Genomic DNA, 16,759 nt, shown 5'->3' on the forward strand with positions numbered 1-16,759 from the left:
AAAACCGTTTCACGTGAAACCAACGTCGACCTAATTACGTTATTCTCAACGGGGAATTACGGCATCCCTAAGCGACCAGTCATTTTTTGTCCAATGAAGATCTCCAGCAGAACGTCCCACAAGCATAAGAAGTAAGGATGTTTTGTGTAACCTGCCTGTCGGCTCAACAAAGAAGTTAGTATTTTGAAGTCTCCAAAAAACATCCATTGATGTTTTTGATACTTGATTTTCTCTAGAATCATAGCCAAATCGATATAGTTTTCTTCCAAATCTACCGAGTGTCCCATATGAAGTGATTCAAATGTATTTCCATCATTCAGCAAGACTGCTTTAAGGCTCTTTTCCGATGAATCAATGAAATATGAGTAAATAAATAGATGAGTTTTGCAAAAAATATTGACGTGATGGAAATTTTTTACTATATTTTCCGGTTTCAGTAAGTAAAAATCTATATGAAACAGTAAAAAAAAATCCAATGCAGTTTTTTGGTTGCAGACCTGTGTTATCTCTCCGGACAGCAACTGCAGATCCCGGCAGCAGAATTTCTTTCAGCAATCTACGATTCTAATTGAAAATCCAAAAAGAGTCTGCAAGCAGTGGCACAACCAGAACATAATTTTAGAGGAGCGGAGGTACTTAAGAAAAATTTTACCACATGAAATTAGCATCAATCCTTTCATCTCTTTCTCTCTCTCCTTCCCAGCAATTTCAAGCATATTCAGTTTGTGTATGGAAAGAATGAAACTTCTGGTTTTGGAAGGGGGTCGATCAGTACTCGAAGATGAACACGTAATAAAGGGAGCCCAGAGATTCTCCCTCGGAATTTTTTTTTGAAATTCTATTGCTAAAAACGTAGTTTTAGACCATTTTTGTTGATGTTAAGAGGAGGAAAGGTTTTTATACCTTCCCTGGAAATTTTTCGGAATTGATGGCTTAAAAAGGCGATTATATACAAATACCATATTTGTTTTGTTGACGTTAGGGAAAAGGATGGGACTCGGACTATCCCCGATCAATTGCTCGAATCGAGGATAGTCCGAATCCCATTCCAAAAACCGCAATTATAGACAATCTTCAATGATGTTAGGAAAAGAGGTTCTAGGGCTCTCCTCTAAATATTTTTCGAAAGTCCAAAAAGACGTTTTTCAATGATGTTATTTGCAAAGTTTCAGAGACTCTCCACTTAAATTTTTCGAAATTGTAGTTCCTAAAACGCAATTTTCATCATTCTTTTGATCATAAAGAGAAAGAATTCAGAAGTCCCTCTGCGGAAAAGTTTCGAAATTGTTGTCTAAAAGACTCAACTGTACATTATATTTCTTAACATTAGGGGCCCGGCAATTCTTTGAAATTGAAGTTGTAAAAACGAAATGTATTATATTATACGATATCCGATATTGTTAGGGGTCAAGGTGTTCAGGAGCTCTCTTCCAGAAATTTGAAGGAAATTGTGCCAGAAAACAAAATTTGAGACGTTCTGCCCTAATTCTGGAAGTGGGGGAGGGGGGGGGGGAGAACAGGCCCGGCTCCTGAAATAGGCGATCTGTGCCAACGCCTAGGGCGGCAGATTTTAGGGGCAGCAAATTTCCTGATGGCAATTTTGTTTCTTAGTTTTTTTTTTCTTTGCGGCTCAAATTGCAACAATACGTGAGAGTTTGCTCGATGATTAAAAAAAATATATTCATATCTTAAACGAGGGGGGTGGGTGGCACTTGTCAACATCTCCTGGGGGGGGGGGGGGCAAAACTATTAGAGCTGGGCCAGGGGGAGAGAGAGGGGCTTTGGCAGCGTAGCATTTAGAAGACTTTCTTATTTTTAGATAACCTTGTCAACATCATCAAAAATAGTCTTAAATTTTGTTTTAAGGACTTGAGTTTTAAATAACTACTGGTGTAAAGCTTCCAAAAACTCTTCAACCAAACATCATTGGAAGTCGAATAAAATTGTTTTTGGAGCTCCAATTTTGAAAAAATTGTCGATTCCCTTATCGATACCAAAGATGGCCTACAATTGCGGTTTATAGATTGTCCATGTTCGAAAAATTTCCGGGAGTTGAACCCTGAATTTCTGTTGTTCCATGTGTTTACAGCCAAAAGCTCACTATATTTTGCATTGAAAATGGGGTTCCCTGTAACCCTGCGTCCTGCGTTAAGAACTACAATTTCGAAAGTTTTCAGGGAAAAATCCCCCACTCCCCGAACCCCCCTCACCTCAACATAATTAGAGATGTATATAGCGATATAAACATTTTCAAGTTTACATTTCGAAACATGGCCGAGAAGCGCCTCCGAACCTCTTCTCCTCTTAACATAAGCAACGATTGTCATTTGTCAAGAATCAATTTTTAAGAGCATACAAATTAGAAATTTTTCCGGGGGTCAACCCCCGAATCTCTCCTTCCTTTAACATCGCCAAAAATCGAGTAAAACTGCGTTTTTAGACCTGCAATGTTGAAAAACTTCCTGGGGGGAGCCAGGGGGGAGCCTAGGGCCCGATTAAGATATCGGGAGGCCCTACCCAGGTAGCACAAACCATCGGATTTACGTTGGAGAAAGGTTGAAAATGCATCGCAACGGTTGGAAATATGTTTTGGTTAGATATTGGTTTTTTTCATACGCTCATCCGATCATTCGAAGCGTCGGAGGATGGTTTAAAACCAACCTATATCCGACTAAACGCATTCCCAACTTATTTCTAACCTTCAAACCTGTTTCACATTTACGCCCATTTATTGCAAGCTCGTTGCTGATTTGCACGTTCAGCGAAGAGTGCGTAATGCGTTCCATAAGCCCCCCCCCCTCTGCAGTTTTGTTAAGACCCCAGGACTTGAAAGGGGTGAGGGAGGGGTGCGCCGGAGCATAGCCATTTTCTTCTTCATTCCAGGTTCTCATACACATTCACACGTGTCGTACTTGCTAACGGCGAGTGTTGAATCCTCGCAAGTACTCAAGTCTTTCAAAGTAAATCAATTCATTTTTCCAACTATTTTTCTTTCTTTCAATAAATTTAAAACTAAGATAAAACATTGTTTTTTTTTTTTTTTTTTGGTGTGTGTGTGTGATTGTTAAATGCATTCTAAATTTATTTGTTTTCCAAGCACTACAAATCATTGTGGGTGTGCAGGCCCAGATTTTTTCGTTTTAAACTACTTGAATTTTTTCTACAAATTCGTTTTGGCAGGGGTTTTTAGGGGGAGGTTGTTTCTAGGGGTATTTTCTCTTTTTCGGGGGGGGGGGGGGGGGGCTCCGATGAATCAAAATTCTTAAAATTTTTGCGCATATTCAAACTGTTTTTTTTTTTTTTTTTTGATAGATGCTGTAACTAGTTTTCTGGAGAATTTTGTGAATGCTTTGAATTCGTTTCAGAATTTCGTGTTGTTCTTTGTTCAGCTTCGGTAATTTTAAACGCATAATATTTAAAATTAGTTTTCTCATCATACAAATTACATGTGCAATTTACCATAGAAATAAAATCGTGTCTTTGAATGAGCTTTTCTTGTTGATGGATAAAATACATTAAAATTCCTTCCCTAATAATAAAAAAAAAAAAATCAGTGAACATAAACTTTTGAATGAAATGGGAGAGTATAATAGTTCGGCAAAACTATAAAATAAGTACTTTTCATAATATTCAAGATTCACCCACGTCATTTTAATTGCTATGAAGATTTACTAACTATATGTTTACGCGTATGTTTTTTTTTTTTTTTTAATTTTTATTCTTATTTCAGGTCAAAGCAAAATTGAACCTTCAAACAAGCTAGGTTATTTTTCATGGCAGAATTTTAAAGTCAAAAATTTTATTCTGTCTTAAGAATAACCTAGCTGGTAATGAATATTTCCTGAAAAAGAAAAAAAGAAACTAATGTATGCTTATGAAGATAATTTTGGAGATTCAGAAAAATAAAAGGTAAGAATTATCAATATCTTAATTTTTGTTCATATTTTATTGAAACGTTTGTAAATGATAGGGAAATGATAAATTGTATTAAATTCAGCCATTTTATCATTTTATGTTAATATGACTGAAAATTATTCTTTACACTCGTTCTTCTAAGAGCACCTCGTAATACTTATTTTATTAATGAAATGCTACAGTTAAAGTAGATAACATTGGAAGATAGTTGGTTTAGCGTTGAAATTCATAGTGGAATAACGTTTTAGAAAATGTAGGTTAAGCGTTGTTTTTTTAACATCGAAATTACGTTTAGAAAGTGTTAGTTTACTGTTGTGTTTTACATTGGAACAACATTAGAAAATGTTGGTTAAGTGTTGCTTTTTACATCGAAATTACATTTTAAATGGTTAGTTTACTGTTGTATTTTACATTGGAATAACATTGGTTAAACGTTGTATTTTACATCGAAATTACGTTTGTAAATGGTTAGTCTACAGTTGTATTTTACATTAGAATAACGTTGGAAACTAACCAATAACCAACCGTTGGATAACCGTTTTCCGACGTACCGTTTTAAGGTACGTTCCGACGTAAGATGCCGACGCTGGTCCAATGTAATATGATAACGTTGGACCAATGTTCGTGTGCTAGCTGGGTAGGCCAAACACTTTTTCGATATCTTTCTGAAGTCAAACCTTGCAATTTTAACCATTGGCTAAAACAATTTTTGCCATTTGGGGCTCAAAAAGCTGGGGCCTTCGGCAAAAGTGCCCACCTAGGGGGGGGGGGGGAGCGCAGATTGCGCCATTAAAATTTTTTAAGTTAGTTGTTTTGAGGGGTATTTTTCTCTTTTTAGGGGGGCTCTTGCTTTTTATTTGGGGGGGGGGGAGTTTCGCCTTTGCATTTAGAGGGGTGGGCACCCCTGCCTTATTCAGTAATCAGGCTCTAGGAACAGCCACCGAATCCCCTCTTCTTAATGAAATCGGAGGTAATGATTACTTTTCAGTTTCGAAAAATAGACTGGGAACGCAATCGAAACTCTTCTCCCCATAACATTTCCAGAGAACCGAACATAGTCTAAAACATCTTTTTAAAATTAAAAATTTTCCAGGGGACAAACTCCCGGGCTTCCTATTTCTGCGTGAATAAAAACTTACGATTTAAATAGAACATGGAAGGCTCTTCACGAAATAATTAGAAAAGGATTGCTCTAAAAAATCTTACAGCAAAACCTTCATTTTGATATTTTCAAATTCAAACGACAGATGGCAGCACATACAACTGTCAACTTGATAGCAAAAAAATATTCGTATCTTCAATTAAACTAGAAAGTGAAAAATGGAAATTACGAGAACTTTTTCTTTGTTAAAATCCGACTTATTTTTTTCATTCAATATTGAAATTGAATAAGAGCAAAAAATTTATTATTTTTCGGGGGAAAAGAAGATAAATAATTGTCATTTATTTAGTTTTTACTTTGGCAACATGCCTGTTAATCAATCATTGTTTACCGTGCTTGGCAGTTATTCATGAATTTGACAAGTCTTCTAATTTGTAATATTTGATTATTTATTTCAACTTGTAGCAATGGATTTGAGAAAACTGAAAAATGAAGACAAATTGAATCTTTGCAGATGGTATTATAGAGGTGATAATAGTTAACCGCATTTTCTAATGGTATTTTCATACTACTTTTTTTTTTTGTGGAATATAACAAAGCTCAATAGCTTAGGCTCAGATCTAATTTAATGAAGGATCGCAATGTGTAACAAGTATTTGTATTTAGTTTGATGACAGTTTTACTAAGCCTTTATTTTTTCTTTGCGAAAGATTCACTTTCCTTCTACCCCTAAAAAGCACTAGTGGCATTCCACGGTATTTTTGACATTATGTAGAGTCCGTAACGTGACCTTTTTTTTGCCATAACTTTTTAATTTACCGTTTGATTTGCAAATTATTTTAGTTTGAGCTTATGTGTTGGTAGGAAAAGATCAAAATAAAATAATATGCTAATCAAACAGTAAATTAAAAAGTTATGGCAAAAAAGGTCATGTTACGGACTCTACATAAGTGTCAAAAATACCGTGGAATGCTCCGGCATCAAACCCTTAATGGCACTTGAATGAGAAACATTTGATTAAACATTTTTTCATGACTGATTTTGAAAATTTATCGTAGTTTAAGGAATGGTGGAAAAGGGGGTGTGCGCTTGCACCCCTGGCTATTAAAGTAAAATTAAATCAATTGAAAAAAAAAATGAATTAAGACATTTGACATTTACTATTATTAGTTGGGCAATGATAAGGTCAATCAGATGATCAAATTTTAAAAATTAAAATTTCTAAAAAAATGAGGTGTCATTTTAAAGGTAAAGAGTTGTATATTTTGAAATTCCTGTCTAAAATTTGATCACTTCAGTTATAAATAAGTTACCGGAGGTTACACTAAGGTCAACATCTTGAGCATTTTCAAACCATATTTGGTGACTCAAAGAAATTCTGTTTTCCCTTTTTTCCAAAAAATACATCCTAATATTATGAATTGTGATGAATAACCATTTAAAGATACAATGTGTTGCTGGTGATGTTGCAAAAATGTGTCAAAATATAATTTATTTTGATTTGTAAAAGAATTTCTCTGGGGTGCATTAAGTGTTTTATGTCTGACACCAAAATGCACAGTTAATTATGCTGAGCCAATAATTTTAAAGCTACATACATGTATTTTTGGGTACAAAGTAAGATTTTCAATCTCATTGATGTAACCTAATTTCAATTTGTAACAAGTGAATATTTTTTACTAAAATCTAGGTGCCAAAGGAAAAATTTTTTTACTTCCGACACTGTTACATTCCTTTAAGCAACATATGTTTTCAACTGTGTTTCTCCTTTTTTTTGCCTTTAATTTCTAAGTTAAAGTGAAACATGCATAAAAAACAACTTAGTGAATTTACTGTATAATACATTTAGGGTTGCTAGGGGTAAGTAGGACACCTTTTGAGAAAAGGTGTGTTGAATGAACACAATACAGTTGATTAAGATCAATTTTGGCAAATTTGCAAAAACTATAAGTGGAAAAAGAAATTGGAAACACTAAATGACTGCATCTGTGTAAAGTTGGCTAAGGAAGAACCATTATCAACATTCAACCTATATAAATCTTGATGGTTTTCTTTCATGTAAGTTTTACAAATAACTAATCACCAGCTTTTGTAGCTGAACTCTCAATTCCTACTAAGTCATCATAGTTGTCTTATATTATGACATATTTGTATTATACTAATACAAATATGTCATCAGAGTTGCTTTTGATTTTCAAATCCTCACTGTTATGGAGGGAAACACTTACTCCATAGTGACGGGACCTCTTATAGTGAAATTTTACGGGATAAGTGGGGCCCCTCCTCTAAAGCAGTTTTTAATAATATTTTACTCAAAATTCCGATTGCAGTATGCACTTTAAATTAAACTGTACATGAATGTTTAATGATCATAAAAAAATAAATGCTAACCGGGAAACACGTCTTTGAAAAATGCTGCTTAAACTCACCAAAAAATATTTTTCAGATTTTTTTATTTTGACTACTAAGTTCTCTGAATTAGAAAATAATTCCACGTAACCCAAATATGTGCAAAACTAATCATTGTGATGAACCATGACATGATCAATGTAAAAAAGTATAAAAACCATATGGATATTTCAGTTTTTGGGGGTGTCCCACTTCCCCTAATCAACCCTACTTTTGAATTTACTTGGTAAATTTTGTTTCAGTATATGTAACCTATAATTTACATATTTATAACTAATCATTGTTACGTATTTACATTTAAGAGCAGTAGTTTACGTCCAATATGAACAATTTATGTCCGATACCAAAAATTTACGTCCAACACCAAGCTGAAAATATTTTTTAAATAATTTTATTCTTTATAATATCATTTCAAAACTGAAATATGCTTCAATCATAAGTATACTTTAGAATTATGCTGTTTTTAAAATTAAAATGTAAGCCAATTCACAGACTTTTAATAATTTTTAAGTGAACCATCAATTTTACTATTTGTGTGTTTACGTCCGACACCAACTCTTTAAATTTTTTTAATTTATACTTTAGGGATCTATTTTGAAAAACTAACATGATTTTTTATTCAGTGGGATGTAGTGAGTATCTTGTAAATAAATTCGATCATTTTTGGAACAGTTTATATTTGGTAAATGAAATTTAAACTGAGAAATTTTTCTCCATTTTTACGTCCGACACCATGGAATTGCCCAGTTGTCAATTGTTAAATTAAGAAAAATGTATTTTTTAAAATAATTATTAATATGACACAAGAAAAGAAATTAATAACACTGCAGCAGAAAATGCCCTTCAAAATGCTTCTGACCTCATTCTTGCTGTTTCTTATGCAGGGCCGAATTGGGCGATTGCCCAAAGGGCCGGGCCAGTGAATCTCGGGGCTGGTTGTGATTTGTGGTTAAACTTCTTTTTTTAAAACTTGTAACACTCTCTTAATGAATACAAGTTTGAAGGATCGTCTAAGTTGATGGTGCCTGCACCATGCCTACCTTTAATACAGCCTTGGGACCATGGGAGGCAACCAGGCACTGGATATAGTTTTAATACCAGGAGTGCCAATGATAAGGCGTTTTTTGATTGTACTCAGGACCATGGAGAGCAAAGGAGGGCGCCTCCAGTCTGTTGATTTTCGGGCCCTCTATGCGTTTCCAATGCAGGCACCTATAGTTTCCTATTGGGCTGAGATGGCCTCTTGATGGCCCCGAGTACTTCAGGGCCATCTTCAAAAGGGTATAGCAGGTTCTATTCTAATTATAATTTAGTAATGCAAAAAAAAAGAAGGATGTCACAGTCTTATGAAGTTCAAATAGTAATAAATGAACAAATTGAATAAAAGAAACAAAAAGTATTTATTTTGCAAAAATTTTAAAAGGTAGAGTAATCTTAAAGTAGAATCATCCAAAATTCTGTATTATTAAAATTATCTAATTAGAGGTCACCAAATGTACATTTAAACTTTTTTCGAACTCACAGCAAGCTTCAGTTACAAAACAAATGAATAGATAAATAAAATTAATAGCTTCATAGGGGCCATTGACATATTTACACCTTTATTTGTTTACATAAAATATCATTCGAAAATCACAGCTATATGGAGTGAACACAGGACACAAGAGCCACCGAAATATGTTTTTAACAGAAAAAAAAAGTGTAAATACAGTAAGAGAGTTTTAAAATATTGCACTGAATATGCATCTCAGTTGATCTAAATGTTTGAATGTTCTAAAAGACTTAATCAAGAGATTCTCGCGGCATGATATTTAGAATTTAAAAAAAAGTGGAAAAAAGACCTAAGGTTTCATTTGCAAAGTACACTAAGTGAGTCTAAAATGTTAAAAGTTCTTTTTATTGCGTCCACAGACAGCTTTGAATTTCAAATCATGGGACGCGGGAGTGTCCCACCCCGCCAAGGAAACCAAACGTCAGCAGCTAACAGAAGCAAATCCACCGCCAAAGACGAAATAAAATAAAAGCGACCAAGAACAAGATTACACGACAGAACAAGTTGGGGTTTTCACCCCTCTGTAGCTCAGCCCCATGAAGACCCCGGAGTTGTTTTTTGGTATACTCATTCTCTTTCAAAAGTGAAGCTTTTCAAAGTGAAGTGGTTGCTTGGTGAGCAAAAAGCTTCCCGCCAAACAAGATAAACAATTTAACAGATCTATCCATATTTCTGAGAAGTTGAAGGTGGGAGGAGGTTCTAATGGAAGTAGCTGTGATGAAAAAGGAGAAGAGGGAGGATGATAGTTTGGCCGATACTTTACGGGCAAACTAGATATCATAACTTTTTATGGCTGAGGGTTTTTGGGTTTAGGATGCAGGTTTCCTTTTTTGTGCGGAAAAGTTAAAGGTTTTCTTGGCGGGGAAATTTTTACAACAGGGTTGTTTTTGATGAAATAGATAAAAATACTAGGCTGAACAAAATAAACAAAGCAGCAGCCCAATGGCTTTGGAGAGGAAAAACTAAGGATGGGTTTACCACAAGTTTTAACCACATTTTCTGGGGGAGAGTTCTTTAACCCTTCTTGTCATAGCAGGTCATCTACAACTGCGTTTCTGGAATTTCATTTTCGAAAAATTGTCGGGCCCCCAAATCTTTCCTCTCACGAACAGAACTTTAGATATTCTAAAGCTGTGTTTTTTAAAGCTACAATTTTGGTAAATTTCCCTAAGAAGAGACTCTCAGAAAACTCCTCCATTCAGTTTTGAAATCCTTTCAGAATTCTATTTCAAAAAATTTCCGGAAGAGGGCCTCCAAATCTCTTTTCCCCAAACACCATCAAAGATTGTATGAAGCTGCGTTTTTAGAACTACAATTTCAAAAACTTTCCGATAGAGATCCTTGGCCCCTCCTCCTATCATAATCGAAGATAATTTACATCTGTGTTTTTAAAGTTTTAACTTCGAAAAAAAAAACGAGTGAGGACCCTCGAACTTCTATCCCCCTCCCTCTCCTCACACACACACACTATTAAAGGTTGTCCAAAACGGCCTTTATAAAACTACAATTTAAGAAACTTTCTGGGTGGGAGGGAGGAATACCCGAACTCTGTATATCTGAGAGAATATTGCACTTACGATTAAGTTCATATTACTAAAACTTCAATCTAGTAATGACACCCTCTTAAACCAGAAGCTGAAAACTTTCTTGCTTTCTCTCTCTCTCCTTCTCTCTGTTAAAATTCGTTAAAAATTGAGGGACCGGCAAACGCGTGCACTCTCAAAGTTTTTGACCTTGCCCTGCATTCATTTTATTGCTTTTTTCCTTCCATTTTTAAAAATTCCTTAAACTTGCAAGATTGTCTACATGGGGGGGGGGGGAGTTAATTTATCCTTGAGTAAAGGGACAATTTTGTGTAATTGCACGGGCCGTTTTAATGGTCCAGTCTGGCCCTGCTCTTATGTAAAATGACCCCTGAATCCAAGTATGAACACCATTTTCCTCCACCAGGTCCCAACTGACCCCCCCCCCCCCCCCCCAAACTGGTCATATTTGGATTCAGGTTTCGTTTTACATCAGAATAGCAAGAATTGTGTCCAGAAGCATTTTGAAGAGTTTTTTTTTTTTTTTTTTTGATCACACAGTTTGATTATTGCATTTAAAGTAGGATAAAGGTTGTAGGATTTTCACCAATTTTTTTGACTAAGGCAACATAATAAATGACCCTGAGAAGAAATCTCATTTAAAATAAAAAAAAAATTCTTTTTAAAATGGAAGAAGATTCCATGGTAAAGAATGGTAAAAATTTGAATATTGTAATGCAGGGGTGCAGACCTGGGGGGGGGGGGGAGAATTGAGAGGTAATTTTTCCTTTTTTGGGGGTGGGCGGGCTCTTGCTTTTAGGGGGGTCTTTGTGATATTCAGGGAAGTGCGCCCTTGCTCATAGGGTGATGGGCACCACTGCGTAATGTAATAATGTTTCTTTAGATTTAAAAAAACTTATTAACTAATAAACTACTTTGGTTTTAGGCGGTTTCTTCTTTCTGCCTTTCCTGTGGTTTGTTAATGCTGTATGGTTCTTCAATGAAGCTTTCCGTAAAAGTCATTATGAAGAACAAAAAATGATTCGAACATGTAAGTTAAGAGTTCATTTTTGACTCTCTTGTGTCCATTTTTTTTTAAAACTGTATTTAAATGTTGAATGTATTAAAGTGTTGTTTAACATAAGTAGAGGAGAGTTGTATCTTGGGACGCTTGTACCTTGGGACACTGCTAATTTCTAAATTTCTACATTTAGCTGCAATGATTTTTGTAATCTCTAAACTTAACCTTCACCACTAAATGATACCATAGTAACAATCAGCATCAAAAGTGTTAAATTGGAGATTCTGGGAGAGAAAGAAAATTTCTTGACTCCAAAGTAAATATTTTTCTTTATTTTTATTTCATTTTCTGTCCTTTTATTTGTAAAACTAACCAACTGAATTTTATTTTGTTATAAAAGAAATGTACTTTAAATATTTTGTTTATGAGAAAATAATAATAGTGCATCTAGATTGATCATTCTTTTAGTTTTTCTTACCCAATGTGGTGATTGTCGGGGTTTCCGCTACAGTCACATTTTTCACAGAATGCGAAAAGACTTTTCCAGTTGCGAAAATGAAACAAGGCATTTTTGCTTTTTTGCTCAAACGTTTTACCAAGTGTCAGACACACGCCAAGAAAAAAAAAAGACTTCAGTGCCTTTAAAATCCTGGTCACAACATCCCATTACTATGCCCGCCTTGATCGCAAAGCTATTGAAATCTTCAAACATCCGTTACATTTCAATAGTAAAGAAGAGGACATCAATTTGCCATAAACATGGCACTCTGCTTTTAGATCTGCTGGCCACAACGGTTCAAAACAGACTGACGTCTGCTCTCATTTTGAATCTGAAGCCACTCCCACTTTCCATCAGAACACCAATCAGAGGAGACCGGCATCCACCAGCACCTTTGGAACGGACGGCATCCAATTTAGGAACTGGCACTCACCAGCGGTTTACTTAAATACCAGAGCGAGTGGAGCAGCCCTTCAGTCATACCAAAACTCTTCCATTGATGATATCAGCTGCAAAGCTTGACGAAAAGTCTGGATTTTCTTTTTTCTCTAGACCATGGTCAATAAGTCTGGAAGTGTTTTTTCTATATATTGACACTGGCCATGAAAGCCTTAAGCAGTTTTTATCAATGTCGAACATTGCCAAAGAGTCCCCGAACGTTCTACCAAACACAGAAAAAAAATTAAATGTGAAAAAATTTCCAAAAGAGATTTTTGAACATTTTATTTCGATAGTTTCATCCCAAAATGTTGACCATAAAACACAACCTCTATTTTTGCAATTCTATTTCGTGCTTTGCGATCTTACCCTCAGAGTCTAGACAATGAGCAAATTGTGGTATGCAGTTTATAGTGCCCAGCATATTAAGCAGCTGGGTCTAATTTCAGAAATGATATTTCCTGTCAGGCCACAGATTCGATGCATTGACGTCATTTCAAATGTTTAAAGAACTGCTCATGTGACCTTGTTATATCATAGAAAAATGTTTGTTTTATAATTTATATCATATGTATAACTAATATTGAATCTTCATATGTTTTCCAGATGTGATTCGTTCAGCTATAGGAGCAATTATTTGGGCTGCAGGATTGATATCTTGGATTGTGGTCTTTCAATTATACCGAGCTGATTGGGGTGAAGTTGCAGATAGACTGTCTTTCATCATACCTGTGGGTATCCCATGAATATTATGTGTGAATTGTTTTCATGTTGGTGTGTGGAACTGGTATGAGATGTAAATATATGTAGACATTTTTTATAAAGCATTTTAAATTGCAAGTATGGTTTTTCTTAAATCTGTGTAAAATGATTCTTTATAGTTATCATTGTTTTAAAAGTATTTGAGTTTTATGTGTCCAAAAGTAATTTGTCAACTGTACCATGGTGTTTTTTTAAGAGATGAACTTTTTGTTTGGAAGTCTTTAGTATTATTTACGTTATTTAAATAGGATGGTCAATGATGTTAAACTTAATGACTTTTTTTTAAATTAGGAAATTTGAACAAATTTCTGAGAATATTTTCCTTGCACATTTTGAATAGCTAAATTTAAATATTGAACATTAATATACAGTATAACTTCAAATTGACGATACCTGATTTAACGATTTCCCCAATTTAATGATATATTTTGCTGGTTTGGTTTTAACTGCATTGAATGTACAGTAAAACCTGTAAAGTTGACCACCCTTGTAAGTTGACCACCTGTCTATGTTGACCGCATTTGTCGGGAACGGAATTAGTCCTATCTCATATAATGAAGGAAAACCTCTGTAAGTTGACCACCTCTCTATCTTGACCACTAATGTTCGCGAAATTTGGTTTGGAGTATTGTAAAAAACCCTTTGTAAGTTGACCACTTGGTTTATTTTTTTTAACTTTCTTCAGCAAATTATTTATTTTATTAGTTATTTTTTAAAATTATTATTATTTTTTTTCATAGCTTTCCAAGAATGTTTTTAATGCTTTGATGACAGAACAGCATTTTACTAACTAAACAGCAGCATAAAGCTTAATGCTGCTCTTTATTCTCCAAACTTGTTTTTCATTTGTTGTTCTATTTGAGATATAGCTTTTTGTACTCTGTTCAATGAAAATAGATGTCAGTAGAAAAGTTCAAAGTCTTTCCTTTCCGTTGCAATATGTTGTGACACAGGAATTGTGCTAAAAAGAGCAGGCCTGATCTATACATTTTGATTCTCCTGCAACAAAATATGTAGGGCTCCTCCCTAGTGGCCAGCAGTGTCTATTAGTAAAGTGAATAAGCCTTAATGCTAGATTTTTTTTCTATTTTTTCTTCAATTTCTAGGGCCGTTAGCCCCTTTAAGGACGCAGGCCTATCGCACTGCGGGTCCGCAGATCCGGGCTTGCTAATGAGTAAAGTTACATGTTTCTGGTGCAAGGGATTAAGAGATAGGACATTTTGATTTTGCCTCTATGAACTGGGAGAGTCGAGCTTGTTGCTCTTTGTGCTATAAGTTTTACATAAAAAGGTTTCAAAAAGAAAGTTAGCTGAACTTGAGATTAATAAAAAGTATGAAATATTAAAATTAACTGAAAATGGAAAAAGCCAGAGAATATTAGCTGGCATATATGGAATTTCTAAAACTAAAGTGTCTAATATAGTTAAAAGCAAGGAAAAACTTACAAAATTATTTGAATAGTATTTTTAATTATTGTTTCACTTTCAGTAATGTTAAACAATGAAAGTGAGTTGAACAGCAAGAGTAAGGGTGAATTCCTCAAAAAATGAATACATGGTGCAAGAAATGACAAAAAAAAATTATTACCTCCCTTTATAAGTTGACCGCCAAAGTACTGCACCGCGAGTGGTCAACTTACACAGGTTTCACTGTATATGCTCCTCGATTTAATGATATCTTTGATTTAACGATAAATTTTTTCCAGTCCCCCTTGTCAATCTTTAAATTAAGGTCATACGGTATAGTCAATATCATATAAAATAAAGAAAAAAATCTCTCATTACAATTAAGGTTTTTGCTGTAAAATAAATTTTGGAAATAGAAATCAATCCTTCAGCAGCTGCAATATTCAATAAAGAGGTACAAAATACTGCTACTTTAAAGCAAATACAGTTGGCTCTCTGTTTAACGACTTTCAAGGGACCACAAAAAATCGTCCTTAAATAGAAAGCGTTCTTAAATAGAATGCTTTAACACTGTAGTGGACCATCTGGGACAGCAAAAAGCCGTCGTTAAATAGAAAAAGTCAATTCATAGAGCATCGTTAAACAGAGAGCCAATTGTATTAGTTACATAATGTCTGAGAATGCAGAACTGCTAAGAAAGATTTATAATGTTTTAAGACCAGTGGTCGAAAAAATTAAATTTTTTTGTAGCGAACTACAACTACTTTATTACAAATGTAGTTAACTACAACTACTTTTTTTAAATGTAGCAACTGAACTACAAACTACTTTTGAAAAGTTGTCGCTACTTCGCTACTTTTTAAACGATAAATAAATAAAAATATACACATACACACTGTTTGAGGATTGAACAAAAAAATTCCTAAAGTGTTTTAGATTAATAAATTATCTCATTTGAACATGGAATACTACTAAGAATTATTTATTCTTCCTTTCCTTTACTGAGTCAATTTGTCATTCCAAACTTTTTTTACGATTTTAACGAATATTTGCTGCAAGAAAGGATTTAAAAGTTGAGGAATTCCACCTTAAAATTTTTAATCCTTTCCTGACAATGAATATTTCGCTTCTTGAAAATGTATAGACGAAGTCATAATTTGATTTAACTTTTATATAGACATACATATACATAAAATTGATTTAGATGATGAAAAACATCTTTTAAACGAAAGAGAAAAATCATAAATTTCATTACAGGAATTGACTTTACGGGAACTTATATTTTGTAGGAACTAATTAGTTGATTTTGAGCTTCAAGCTATGAGTCCGGAATTGAACACCATCTCCTTTCTTATGCCACTGATAAAATGAAACAAAATCATTTTTCAATTTTTCCAAATAACCTCAAAAAATTGCAATAATTAATAATTGACTTTTATTATGTTAATATATCAACGCTCAATCAGTGAAAAAGGAAAAAAAATAGAAAAATATCTCAAACGGTACTAGAGTATTAAAATCAAATATTAATAAATATCCGAAATATGAAACATAACTAAGAATACATTGCCAGCTCAGTCATTCTTTTTGGAATGACTGAGCTGGCGGTGTATTTCATGTATTTCTGCCTCAGCCCTGGCTTAGGGCGGTAACTTACTGAAAATAACTAAGAATACTTATTTTACGAGAAATGGCTACATAGCGAGCTTTTCTCGAGTAACGAATTTTGGAGCTAACGTGAATTCCTCACCCCGCAACACGAACATTTTTGAAAGGGAACCGCGGGGCTTAAGTATCACCTTCTTTATTTGTGTACTAAACAGTAGTTTCATGAATGAACTTTCCCTTCATCGTCACTGAAAGAAGAGGTTCCCCACACCATACTAGTCGAAATTTTACTTTGTTAATTTACAAATTGCCACTCTGCATCTTTTTCATTCTAAATATGAAGTTGATGAAACATAATTTCACATAAGTGGTCTGTTTATCTTAAGTTTGAAAACGGAGGGAAAAATAGAAATTCCCTAACAACTGTAAAGATTTTCGATATGCTTGAACAACTAAAAAGTGCGTTGAATATAATTCTGTATCTACTGTACAGTACTATTGTAGTGCTGCAAATTATTATTGCT

The 16,759-nt window shown here is 34.3% G+C and overlaps 1 protein-coding gene across 1 annotated transcript; it reads left to right on the forward strand.

Annotated features, from left to right (window-relative positions):
* The first annotated feature begins 5,398 nt into the window (after nucleotides 1–5,398).
* LOC129227999 (gamma-secretase subunit PEN-2-like) lies at nucleotides 5,399–13,293 on the forward strand. The gene is made up of 3 exons (XM_054862628.1): nucleotides 5,399–5,545; nucleotides 11,448–11,552; nucleotides 13,066–13,293. The coding sequence occupies exons 1-3, from the start codon at nucleotides 5,485–5,487 to the stop codon at nucleotides 13,203–13,205; spliced, it is 306 nt and encodes a 101-aa protein (XP_054718603.1). The 5' UTR covers nucleotides 5,399–5,484; the 3' UTR covers nucleotides 13,206–13,293.
* The last annotated feature ends 3,466 nt before the right edge of the window (nucleotides 13,294–16,759 follow it).

The sequence above is a fragment of the Uloborus diversus genome, chromosome 8 (assembly GCF_026930045.1).
Source record: "Uloborus diversus isolate 005 chromosome 8, Udiv.v.3.1, whole genome shotgun sequence".
NCBI lineage: Eukaryota > Metazoa > Arthropoda > Arachnida > Araneae > Uloboridae > Uloborus > Uloborus diversus.

What these genes read in the sequence shown, in the direction of transcription:
- LOC129227999 (XM_054862628.1), top strand. Translation starts at nt 5,485, where the DNA reads ATGGATTTGAGAAAACTGAAAAATGAAGACAAATTGAATCTTTGCAGA. An exon ending in TTGCAGATGGTATTATAGAG is followed by an intron (nt 5,546 to 11,447) that starts GTGATAATAGTT and finishes CTTTGGTTTTAG; the next exon opens with GCGGTTTCTTCTTTCTGCCT. An exon ending in ACAAAAAATGATTCGAACAT is followed by an intron (nt 11,553 to 13,065) that starts GTAAGTTAAGAG and finishes TATGTTTTCCAG; the next exon opens with ATGTGATTCGTTCAGCTATA.